The following is a 13,623-nucleotide window of genomic DNA, read 5'->3' on the forward strand; positions in this document are numbered from 1 at the left end:
CGTTTCGCGGTAGCTTTTTCAAGGGGTACTGACTAGTAAGGTGACCGGCGTTGTATTTATACTCAGTGGTGGGAGAGGTTTATTCAGAGATAGCAAATAGCAGCACGACATTCTCAAATCCCCAATGCTGAACACCTGAAATGTACCAGGTGTTCTACATTGGTGAATCAGCATGTCTAAAGTTACCTGAATGCTGATCGGTAAGCAGCAAACACCACCATTACAAATGTCCAGTGTACGTCTCAAGGAATGTAAACGCGCATGCGCGTGCGCATCAGACCGCAAGCGCCGCAGACAACAGATGTAATAGCTTATATATGACGTATCACACCATAGTGGCCATTTTAAGTAAGGGCAAGGACAATACGAGATCAACTTATATGGCAAGAACCAGTATAGGGCATATGTATCACGATCCGATTTTTTATGTGAGAAACAGAATATAAATATACAATGGAACTCTAATGTCTCAAAATATAAACAATAATACATGCGCATGCGCGTTTACATTCCTTGAGACGTACACTGGACATCAATAATACATGCACATGCGCGTTTACATTCCTTGAGACGTACACTGGACATCGCTTTCATACGCTGCATCTAAGGGGTTAATGGCAGGGAGCAGAGCTAGCTCCGGTTCCTGCCTTACATCACTTTTGACTGCATTTAAAGGGAATTTTTTCCCCTCCATTACAGCAGGGAGTCAGCTGTAACATACATCTGACACCCGAGGATGATGGCAACGACTCCGCTTCTGAGCCAGTGCCATTCATTTGTCGTAAGTATACGACAAATTGCGGGAAGCATTGACTTTCCATGACGTATACTTACGACAAATGTCGGGAAGGGGTTATCATTATATAAAATCATACTTAATTCATACAGTTAGCATTATTTTAGTGGTGGGAGCAACAGAAGTGTGGAATAAACACTTTTATAGGATATTAAAAATTAAAATTACATACAGGCATGCATATACATCTGCACTCACATATTCATATGCACATGCCGATAAACACATAGGCACATACACCGAACAGCCATAACATTAAACCCACTGACCATTGAAATGAAAAACAATGATTAATTCGACACAATGGTGCGGGATATATTAGGGTGTGATATATAAGGCAGCAAATGAACAGTCCGTTCTTGAAGTTGAGTGTGAGGATCTGAGCTACTTTGACAAGGGGCAAATTGTGATGTCTTGACGACTGAATCAGAGCGTCCCCAAAACGCCAGGTCTTGTGGGGTGATCCTGGCATGCAGAGATTTGTACCTATCAAAAGTGGTCCAAGGAAGGGCAGCCAGTGAACTGGTGACAGGGTCACAGGTGCCCATGGCTTATTGATGCACATGTGGAACGAAGGCTAGCCCGTCTATTCTGATCCCAAAGAAAAGCTACTGTAGCACAAATTGATGGAAAAGTTATTGATGACTATGATAGAAAGGTGTCAAAACACACAGTACATCGCAGCTTGCTGTGTAGCCACAGACTGGTCGGAGTGCACATGTTGACCCCTGTCCACCGCTGAATGCAACTACAATGGGCACGTCCGCATCAAGACTAGACCATGGAGCAATTGAAGAAGGTGTCCCGTTCTGATGAATCATCGTTTCTTTTAAACCATGTGGATGGCTGGGTTAGTGTATGCTGCTTAACTGGGGAAGAGATAGCTTCATGATGTACTATGGAATGAAGGCAAGGAGTTCAAAGTGTTGACTTGGCCTCCAAATTCCCAGATCTCAATCTGATCGAGCATCTATGGGAAGTGCTGGCGGCCCCACCTCGCAACTTACAGGACTTAAAAGATCTGCTGCTAATACTACAGGACAACTTTGGAGGGTAATGCGACCTGCCACTGTGCAGAAATTGTTCAGGAATAGTTTGAGGAACATGACCAAAAGTTCAGGATGTTGACTTGGCCTCCAAATTCCCTAACTCTCAATCCAATTGAGCACATGTGGGATGTGCTGGAGAAACAAGTCCACTCCACTAAGACCCCACCTCACAGCTTACAGGACTTAAAGTACTTCTCCTACAATCTTGGTGGCAGATACCGTGGGACACCTTCAGAGGTCTTTAATGTTTATAGCTGAATGGTGTATATACACACATTCACTGGACACACAGGTCGGTATTGGAGCTATAGACACAAAACAGTAGGATATTTGTAATCAAGACTATTTATAAAGCTGCTTCATTTTTATTTTAGCTGCATTGAATATTTAAAAAAAGGGTTGCAAAGAAATAAAGTTAATGATTAAATGTATGTTACTTTTTCTGTATTTATAAAAAATGTTCTATCTTTTCTAGGCTCGTGCCTCGTCATCACCTGTTATTCTTGTTGGAACACACCTAGATGTATCTGATGAAAAACATAGAAAAGCCTGCATAAATAAAATAAAAACGGAGCTGTTCAATCAGCGTGAGCTTCCCTGTGTTCAGGATTATCATTTTGTGGATGCTACAGAGGAGTCAGATGCTTTGGCGAAACTTAGGAAGTCCGTCATAAAAGAGTCTTTAAATTTTAAGGTAATTTTCTCTCAGACCCTTAGACAAAATACCTGAATGCACATGGCCGTTTTATTTTCTAATGTACCTGCATACAGCAGTTTATCCAGGAGAATGTTGCCACCAAGTGGATGATGCACACTTCTGCAATATAATTACTCTACCTTCCGAGCTACAAAAAAACAAGCATAAATTGGAAAGAGTATACTTTTATAGTGTATGGTGGCTTTAAATGCATCAATGTTCAATTGGAAAACACTCAAGAAAATCGGATACTCCCAATGTAAGCCTTTGACATGTGCTGCTGTATGGGTGTATAGTGGCAAATGTCACCTATGGACTTCCATTGTAAATAAACAAATGCTGCACGGTATACAATTTTTTTGTAATACCTCTGTACAGAATAACAGTCGACTGTACTATTCCATACAGCGAAATAAAAGGTATACTGACTTAAATCAGATAGATGCCAAAAGGACACTCTCTTGACGCCTGTCGAATGAATGGTCGAGGGGCCTATTGATATCTTCAGCATAAGCCGAGTGGACACTGTGAACGCATTGTGAATGGGCCGCATTTATACTAATCCAGCTTTTAACCCCTTTAGGACACAGCCTGTTTTGGCCTTCAGGACACAGCCTATTTTTTCAAATCTGACATGTGTCACTTTATGTGGTAATAACTCCGGAATGCTTTTACCTATCCAAGCGATTCTGAGATTGTTTTCTCGTGACATATTGTACTTTATGTTAGTGAAAAAATTTGGTCGATAAATTCAATATTTATTTGTGAAAAACTTCAAATTTTAGCAAAAATTTGCAAAAATTTGCATTTTTCTAAACTTAAATGTATTTGCTTGTGAAACAGATAGTAATACCACACAAAATAGTTACTAGTTACCATTTCCTATATGTCTACTTTATGTTTGCATCATTTTTTTTCACGTACTTTTATTTTTCGAGGACGTTACGAGGCTTAGAACTTTAGCAGCAATTTCTCATATTTTCAATAAAATTTCAAAAGGCTATTTTTTCAGGGACCAGTTCAGTTCTGAAGTTGCTTTGAGGGCCTTATATATTAGAAAGTCCCCATAAATCACCCCATTTTGAAAACTGTACCCCTCAAGGTATTCAAAACCACATTCAGAAAATATTTTAACCCTTTAGGCGTTTCACAGGAATTAAGGCAAAGTAGAGGTGAAATTTACAAATTTCATTTTTTTTGCCGAAATTCATTTGTAATAAAAAAAAATCTGTAACACAGAAGGTATTACCAGAGAAACGCAACTCAATATTTATTGCCCAGATTCTGCAGATTTTAGAAATATCCAACATGTGGCCCTAGTATGGTAATGGACTGAAACACAGGCCTCTCAGAAGCAAAGGAGCACCTAGTGGATTTCGGGGCCTCCTTTTTTTAGGAATATATTTTAGGCACCATGTCAGGTTTGAGGAGGTCTTGTGGTACCTAAACAGCCGAAACCCCCCCAAAGTGACCCCATTTTGGAAACTACACCCCTCAAGGCATTTTTCTAGGGGTATAGTTAGCATTTTGACCCCACAGTTTTTTTGCAGACTTTAGTGGAATTAGTCTGTGAAGATGAAAATCACCTATTTTTCTGTGGAAACATAGAATTTTTTCATTTTTACAAGGAATAAAGGAGAAAAAGCCGCCCAACATTTGTAAAGCAATTTCTCCCGATTACGGCAATACCCCATATGTGGTCGTAAACTGATGTTTGGACCCACAGCAGGGCTCAGAAGGGAGGGAGCGCCTTTTGGATTTTTTGAAGCAGATTTTGCTGGATTGGTTTTCAGTGCCATGTCGGGTTTGCAACGCCCCGGAGGGACCAAAACAGTGGAAAACCCCCAAAAGTCACCCTATTTTGGAATCTACACCCCTCAAGGAATTTTTCTAGGGGTATAGTGAGCATTTTGGCCCCTCAGGATCTTTTTTAGAGCTAGGGTGACCAAAAAACAGCGATTTTGGCGCTTTAAATTCTTTATTTATTACAGCGTTCACCGTGCGCAATAAATTACGTTTTAATTTATTCTGCCGGTCGGTACGATTACGCCGATACCATATGTGTATAGTTTTTTTTAAGTTTTGCAGCGTTTGCACAATAAAATGAAGTTTCTATAAAATAATTTATTTTCTGGGACACGCTATTCTGAGCCGTAACTTTTTTATTTTTTCGTCAAAAAAGCTGTGGGAGGTCTTGTTTTTTGCGGGACGGGTTGTAGTTTTCATTGGTACCATTTTGGGGTAAATGCAACTTTTTGATCACTTTTTATTCTATATCTTGGGAGGGGTGGTGACCAAAAAATAGCGATGCTGACCGTTTTCAGTTTATTTTGTTTGCGGCGTTCACCGTGCGGAAAAATTAACATTATAGTTTCATAGATTGGGTCGTTACGAACGCGGCGATACCAAATATGTGTACTTTTTTTTAACGTTTTCATTTTTTCCCTATAATAAATGACTTATTATAGGAAAACAAAACCTTTTATTTTTACACTTTTATAAAACATTTTTATTAACTTTTTTTTACTTTTTACACTTTATATTTTTGTTTATTAACTTTTTTTTTACTTTTTACACTTTCTTTTTTTGACCTGCAGCTCTGATCGCTGCTAGAATACATTATACTACCTAGGTAGTGTAATGTATTCCAACTGTCAGTGTGACGTCACAGTCACTTTGACAGTTGGTCTACGAGGATCAGCAGAGGCTGATCCTCATAGGCTGACATACATGGCAGACCTGGGGGCCGTTGTCTGGCCCCCAGGTGCCATCACAAGCATCAGAAGCCCCCACGATTGCATGGGGGCTGCTGATGCGCTACAAACCCGCTACATGCGGAGATCGCAATCGAGCCCCGCATGTAACGGGTTAATTGCCGAAATCAGCGGCGATGAGCCGCTGATCGGCAACACTGGAGAGTGTCAGCTGTCGGGGACAGCTGATCTCCAAGTTCCCGATGCACACTGTCGCCGACAGTGTGCATCGGGAACGGCACAGTGACTTTCTGTCACTCTGACAGGAAGCCTATCAGGACCAGCCGAAGGTTGGTCCTGATGGGCTTCTGTCCATGGCAGACCCGGAAGCCATTGTTTGGCTTCCGTTTGCCATACTAACTATCGGCAGACCCCGCGATTTCGGACGGGGGTCTGCCGATATGTTAGAAACCCCTAAAATTCGGCGATTGCACCCGATCGCCGAATTTAAGGGGTTAATGCGCCGAAATCAGCGGCAAAGGACCGCTGGCCGGCAAGAGGGGAGTGTCAGCTGTCGGCGACAGCTGACCTCCTGGTTCCCGGTGCACACTGTCGCCGACAGTGCACCGGGATTAACTCAGTAACTGTACGTCCTCGTGCGGGAAGTAACTTCCTGCAACGACGTACAGTTACGTCCTGGTGCGGATAGGGGTTAAAGGGTACTGTTGGAATACATGGAGTGTTCTTTTTTTGCCTTCTAGTTGTTACATAATCTTACATTGTTACACAATATTACATAATTCTATTGACCATATAGCTTTAGTGATCAGGTTTCTTTTTATTTTAGTTAGGTGGAATATTTTATACCGTACTTTCCAGCTGTTTAGTTATTTAAATCAGTTACAATTCCGGCAGAGCTTAGTTTTCACACCACTTTTGGCACCCCCGCCAACGGACTCCTGTATAAAGAAACGTAATTTATACATTACATGACTGGCACATTTCCTGGTGTGGAAAAACAATCTGGCAGATTCATAAAAGGTTTTACGGAAGAAAAATGGTATAAAAAGTGGCAATATAAATGAAGAACGCCATTTGCTTCAAATTCATCATGGCGTTTAAACTGAGAAGTATCTAAAGTACGAGACCTTCAACATTTTATAAAATTGTCGGAAGAAGAGTGCATGACTAGGGCCAACTATAAATCTTGTCAGATTTATACAACTGATGTTAGAAAATGTGATGTATTTTTAAGGTTTGTATAGGGTAGGTGTCAAAGGGGTTATCTGGGTTTCCTATTTTTTTTTACTTCTGGCTGCAAATGACATAGTTTAACAAAACAAGCAGTACTCCTCTTTCCTCCGGAGATCTACCACTGATGCTCCGGCCTTACTGGTGATTTATTGCCTGCAGCGATCACGTTTCCTGCATATAAACAGAGGATTCAGCAGTAATGTGTTGTATTTCTGCCATTGTGCCAGAAATACAATTCGTCGACGCTGAGCCCTATGATTGTTTGTAACGTTTGATGCAATCTGATCAGTGAAGGGGGTTATGGGGAGACATTCCATGAGAGGTAGAAGTGGGCATGTGAGTAATGTTGCTTCTCCGTGTAACACAATTGAATTTCCATGTAAAAACAGTTGCATCACCATTAAAATGTATCTCTGTGCGAACAAACTTACTTTTGTTTTTGCACAAAATCTATTAATGTTCTCGTGGCAAGTTTATTTAAGGATTTGGTGCATTTTCGTCTTTTTTACATACCTTAACTTCTATATGTACCTTGTGTAATTTTTCAGTGTTATTCATAAATCTTCCCTCATCTATTATGGAGATATGAGCCACTAGCTGCTATAATGTATAAACTACACAGTGAATACAATGAACACAAAGCTTTTTGCTGTGTGCAGTTAGGCTGTGTTCACTTCAGAGTTTGTTTCTGTTGAGGGGTTCCATCGGACCTTTCCGTGAGAGGAACCCCTCAACAGAAAGGCAAACGGAAACTTTAGGTTCTGTTTGCATTACCATTAATTTCAATGGTAATGCGTCCGTTGCTAATGGTTTCCGTTTGTCACCGTTGTGTAAGGTTTAGATTTTTTTTTTTTACAGAATCAATAGCGTAGTCGACGGAACAGAAACACTCATGAAAACCTGATGTGAATAGGCTATTAGAGAGTATGCATAATTTTCCTTTTAATATATAGTACCAGTCAAAAGTTTGGAGACACATTTTCATTCCATGTTTTTTATTTTTTATTTTCTACATTGTAGATTCATATTGAAGACATGAAGGAGTACATATGGAATTAAGTAGTAAACAATTTTTTTTTTAAACATACCAGAATATACATAGCCTGGAGGTGTGGGGGAATTTTCCTGTTGAAAAACAAATGATGGTCCCACGAAGTGCAAACCAGATGGGATGGCATGTCATTGCAGAATGCTGTGGTAGCCATGCTGGTTAAGTGTTCCTTGAATTCGGAATAAATCGCCAACAGCATCACCAGCAAAGCACCCCCACACCATCACATGTCCTCCTCCATGCTTCACAGTGAGAACCACACATGTAAAAACCATCCGCTCACCTTTTCTGCGTCTCACAAAGACATGTTGGTTGGAACCAAGAATCTCAAATTTTGACTGATTAGACCAAAGTACAGATTTCCACTGGTCTAATGTCCATTCCTTGTGTTTCTTGGCCCAAGCAATGCTCTTCTTCTTATTCCTAAGTAGTGGCTTATTTGCAGTAATTTGCCCATAAAGGCCTGATTCTCGCAGTCTCCCCTGAACAGTTGATGTTGAGATGTTTCTGGTACTTTATCTCTGTGAAGTATTTTTAAGGGCTCTAGTCTGAGGTGCTGTTAATTTTTGAGGCTGGTACCTCTAATGAATTTGTCCTCTGGAGCAGAAGTTACTCTTGGTCTTCCTTTCCTGGGGCGGTCCACATAAGAGCCAGTTTCATCATAACGTTTAATGGTTTTCATGACTGCACTTGAGGTTACCTTCAAAGTTCTTGAAATTTTCCGCATTGACTGACCTTTTTGTCTTAAAGTAATGATGGACTGTCGTTTGCCTTTACTTAGTTGGGTGGTTCTTGCCATAATGTAGATTAGAACAGTATTTGAATAGGACTAAACACTGTGTGTACCAAGCCTACCTATGTACAACACAACTGATGGTCTCAAACACGTTATGAATGACAGAAATTCAGCAAATTAACTCTACACAAGGCATACGTACCTGTTAACTGAAAACCATTCCAGGTGACTACCTCATGAAGCTGATTGAGAGGATGTCAAGAGTGCAAAGCGGTCATCAAAGCAAAAGGGGGCTACTTTGACGAATCTAAAATAAAAAACATATTCTGGTTTGTTTCAACACCTTGTTTTTGTTTACCCCTTAATTCTATATGTGTTCCTTCAAACTTTTCATGTCTTCAATATGAATCTACAGTGTAGAAAATAAAAAAACAACAATAATAACCACGGAATGAAAAGGTAGTTCCAAACTTTTTTTATCCAGAATAAATACAGTCACATTGCACTTTAAATTTGGGAGATCCGTTCTTCCTTAAGTCTTTTTTGATCAAAAGAAGGTTTCGATATAGAGAATGTATCCTCTCTATTGTGCCGAGATTCAATCCTCCTTTTTATCGAAGGAGATGTACAGAAGAGCGATTCTCGCGAACATGATATTTAAGTGGCATTTCAAGGAATACAATGAATCCAGAGAGTTGTTCCTACCAAGTAAATATATATTAGTATTGTAGAAGAATGATCGAGGCACTCACCGAAGCTGGCAAAACAGTTTCTTTATTATAAAAAGATCTCGGTCAGGATGTGGAATTGCCTACGGCCGTTTCACGTGCGTACACGCTTTCTCAAGGCCCTGGCGTCACTTCCTTCACCTGCCCTTTTATTTACAAATTAGTGCACATTGTTACATAACAAATAAAAGTAAAAAAAGACAGGAAAATGCACAGTATACTTTTGTGATTCATGTATCTGATACATATTCATCTTAGAATGACAATACTTTAATATTACATTTTGTTGTTTTATCTAAAAACAGCAAGGTTCATGTTAAGAACGAACTAAGATCGTTCCGGTCATTGAGACCGAGCGGTCCTAGCGCACCTGTCTGAGAAATTATTTCTGCCTCTCTTTGCAATAGAGATTTGTGTCTGTCTCCTCCTAACGCCGATGGCTTAATGTGAACTATGCCCACAAATCGCATACATCGAGCGTTATTATCATGTTTCTCCTGCATATGTTGTATCAACCTAGGGCATCCCTCGCATGTAATTAGTGATCGTATATGTTCACAAAATCTTATGTACATAGGTCGTATCGTTTTTCATATATAAAATCTACCACAATTACAGATCACTGCATATACAACATATTCGGTCCTACAGGTTATCAATCCATTAATTTCAAACGTAATGCCCCCTAAAGTCAGGTACCTTGTACGTATTATGGAATTGCAATAATTGCATTGTCCACATTTGTGATTGCCTTTTGGACTATTAGCTGTCAGCCAATTTCCATTACCCTTTTCTTTTTGGGAAAAACGGCCCCTGACCAATATGTCTTTTAAATTTTTACATCTACGAAAGGATACTATTGGTTTCCTAATTGCGACCTCCATAAGTAATGGGTCGTTTTCAATTAGATGCCAATTTTTTCCGATACTGGTTCGAATAACATCACTCATTGGGCTATAACCGAAGGATAGAATAAATCTCTTATCTTTTTTAATAAGAGATTTTCGACTCTGTTTTTTATGGTGTAATAACGATGTCTGTTTAATCTTGCTAGCTCTATTTAAAGCTTCTTTTACCAATTGTACTGGATACCCTCTTGCTTCCAATTTTTGACTCATCTCATCTGCCTGCTCATAAAATGTCAAATCACTGCTATTAATTTGTCTTAAGCGTAAAAATTGAGCATAAGGTAAGGATTTAGTTATATGTCTAGGGTGATAGCTATCATATCGCAACAGTGTGTTAGTGGCTGTAGGTTTTCGATAACCTTTAGTCTGAATTGCACCCCCTTCTATTGTTACGTATACATCCAAAAATTAAATTTCTTGATTGCCAAATTTATATGTAAAACTCATGTTCGATGTGTTTGTATTTAGGTATTTTACAAAATCTAGAAACTCTTGCTGTGTACCTGACCACACTACAAAAATGTCGTCTATATAACGCAGGTATAGCTGTAGGTATTTGAAATTTAAAAGACATATTGGTCAGGGGCCGTTTTTCCCAAAAAGAAAAGGGTAATGAAAATTGGCTGACAGCTAATAGTCCAAAAGGCAATCACAAATGTGGACAATGCAATTATTGCAATTCCATAATACGTACAAGGAACCTGACTTTAGGGGGCATTACGTTTGAAATTAATGGATTGATAACCTGTAGGACCCAATATGTTGTATATGCAGTGATCTGTAATTGTGGTAGATTTTATATATGAAAAACGATACGACCTATGTACATAAGATTTCGTGAACATATACGATCACTAATTACATGCGAGGGATGCCCTAGGTTGATACAACATATGCAGGAGAAACATGATAATAACGCTCGATGTATGCGATTTGTGGGCATAGTTCACATTAAGCCATCGGCGTTAGGAGACCGACACAAATCTATATTGCAAAGAGAGGCAGAAATAATTTCTCAGACAGGTGCGCTAGGACCGCTCGGTCTCAATGACCGGAACGATCTTAGTTCGTTCTTAACATGAACCTTGCTGTTTTTAGATAAAACTACAAAATTTAATATTAAAGTATTGTCATTCTAAGATGAATATGTATCAGATACATGAATCACAAAAGTATACTGTGCATTTTCCTGTCTTTTTTAACTTTTATTTGTTATGTAACAATGTGCACTAATTTGTAAATAAAAGGGCAGGTGAAGGAAGTGACGGCAGGGCCTTGAGAAAGCGTGTACGCACGTGAAACGGCCATAGGCAATTCCACATCCTGACCGAGATCTTTTTGTAATAAAGAAACTGTTTTGCCAGCTTCGGTGAGTGCCTCGATCATTCTTCTACAATATATTTAGCTGGTTGTGCTACACTTTCGATGAGCAACTCCGTGGCAATTTACCTGCATTTATCCAAATAGAAAGAGAGCCATTCTTCTACACTCCCATTCCGATTGTGCGGTTTTGGCAGTGCCAGCCCTTTTCTTTCTTCCCATTTCATTAAATATATATTGGCCTTCAAATCATCAGAAACTGCTTGTAATATCATGTCCTATTTATAGCACAAATTTTTACATTTGTATGCATTCGTCTTTACCTTTCATTTGTTTAGATCCGAGACCAACCAGTACTTGGGCAGCTGATTCCAGACAGCTATCTGCAGCTTGAAAAGAGAATTCTGGTTGAAAGGAAGAATACTCCAGTTGAATTTCCTGTAATTAACCACAAGAGGCTCCAAGATATTGTAGAAGAAAATCAACTAGATTTGGATGAGCACGAACTTCAACATGCAGTACATTTTCTAAATGAATCTGGTAATTTAATTATCTAGTATATTACCAAAGTCCTTGTTTATACTGTGAAAAAGTACTTGGTTTCTTGTGTTTTGTGTAATCCTTCCATACAGAAAGCAGTGTTTTTGGGGTCTAGCAATCCTCAATGCCTTACCAAATATGCGTGCGTGCAGTTCACAATGCCGGCTTTTATTCATGTTTAAATTGCCCAACTTGAGACCTGAAAATAGTTGAAATGTGTAAAAGCATTCTAATATTGAATGGGGAGAGCTAAGGGGGTGCTGTATATCCATATCCCTATCTAAATTACCTCTGCGCTTCAGCGACAATTTATTTGGAGACATTGAGGGTTTGAGACTTGTAGTGAGATTTTGTAGGACTCAAATGACAAATGATTAGCCTCTCTCACTTCTTAACTTTCTGCTCCTTAAAGGGTAGCTAAACTTTTAGAAAACTTCTGTCATGTCATAGTGACATGTCAGAAGTTTTGATCGGTGGGGGTCTGAGCACTGAGAACCCCACCAATCGCTAGAACGAAGCAGCAGAAGCGCTCGGGGGAGCGCTGACCCGCTTAGATTCTGAACGGCTTTTCTTGGAAAGCCGAGCAATTGGTGTACGCACTCTTAGACTTTCTATTGATTCCGCACACTAATACTGTAAAGGATCTGCCAGGCACAGCTTCGGGGTTAACGCCCATAGATAATCAGTCTGCACCTGCTTCTATGTCTGTGAGACTGACTCCATCTTCCACCACTCAGGGTGGCAGGCTTAGGAGTGGGAGAACCTATCACAGCCTGGCCAGACGGAGCTAGCTCCCGCCCTCTGTCTATTTATACCTGCCTTTCCTGTTCCTCCTTTGCTTGTGATTCTTCTCGTTTGGTTTCCTGGCCCTGCTGTAGCTTCTTGTACTATTGTCCTTGCTTCATATTGACCCCGGCTTGCTGACTACTCTCCTGCTCTGGGTTTGGTACCTCGTACACTCCTGGTTTAACTCGGCTTGTTCACTTCTCTTGTTGCTCACGGTGTTGCCGTGGGCAACTGCCCCTTTCTCCCCCTAGCTCTGTGTACCCTTGTCTGTTTGTCTGTCGTGCACTTATTGAGCGTAGGGACCGTCGCCCAGTTGTACCCCGTCGTCTAGGGCGGGTCGTTGCAAGTAGGCAGGGACTTAGTGGCGGGTAGATTAGGGCTCACTTGTCTGTCTCCCCACCCCCGTCATTACAAATACATTGGCTTTCTGAGAGAAGCTGATCACTAAAACGAAGCTGCACAATGCTAACCCGAGCAATTCTGCCGCTTCGTTCTAGTTATCGGTGGGGATCTCAGTGCTTAGACCCCCTCAGATCAAAACTTCTGACATGTCACTATGACATGTCAGGAGTTTTCTGAAAGTTTTAGTTACACGGTTGTTGTTGTTGTTGTTGTTGGTTTTTTAGCATGTTTGTATCTTTCATTTTTGTAGTTGTTTAGAGATGCACAGATTTTAAACAGGTGGGAATAAAGTATTTCTCAGAAAGCTAGATCAAGCAAAACCCAGTAAATTGAGGTGAATTGTCAGCAAGTGTTTCATAGAATGTTGAAAATAAGCAGTAGAATTGAGTCTGTATTTTTGACAGCATGTTCTTCATTTATATTTTGGCAGGAGTGTTACTGCACTTTGAGGACCCAGCTCTACAGCTTCGAGATCTTTATTTTGTGGACCCTGAATGGCTCTGTAAAATAATGGCGCAGGTTTTTCATTGATCTTTTACTGCATTTATTTTCACCGCATAGTTTACATTTTTTCAAAAATAAATCTAAACCTAAAACAAATCTAAATCTTAAAATTAGCATTTTTCGCTTACCTCTTATTTCCCATAGATGGCACATTTTATT

The 13,623-nt window shown here is 40.0% G+C and overlaps 1 protein-coding gene across 5 annotated transcripts in view; it reads left to right on the forward strand.

Moving 5' to 3' along the window:
* Positions 1-13,623, forward strand: part of LRRK2 (leucine rich repeat kinase 2) — a 165,379-nt gene that overhangs the window by 96,991 nt on the left and 54,765 nt on the right. For all 5 annotated transcript variants that reach the window (XM_075857254.1, XM_075857256.1, XM_075857252.1 and 2 more), the window contains exons 32-34: positions 2,321-2,539; positions 11,571-11,772; positions 13,391-13,479. In XM_075857254.1, the coding sequence (XP_075713369.1) occupies positions 2,321-2,539; positions 11,571-11,772; positions 13,391-13,479 (510 nt within the window). The remainder of the gene's footprint in view (positions 1-2,320; positions 2,540-11,570; positions 11,773-13,390; positions 13,480-13,623) is intronic.

Source organism: Rhinoderma darwinii, chromosome 3, assembly GCF_050947455.1.
Source record: "Rhinoderma darwinii isolate aRhiDar2 chromosome 3, aRhiDar2.hap1, whole genome shotgun sequence".
NCBI lineage: Eukaryota > Metazoa > Chordata > Amphibia > Anura > Rhinodermatidae > Rhinoderma > Rhinoderma darwinii.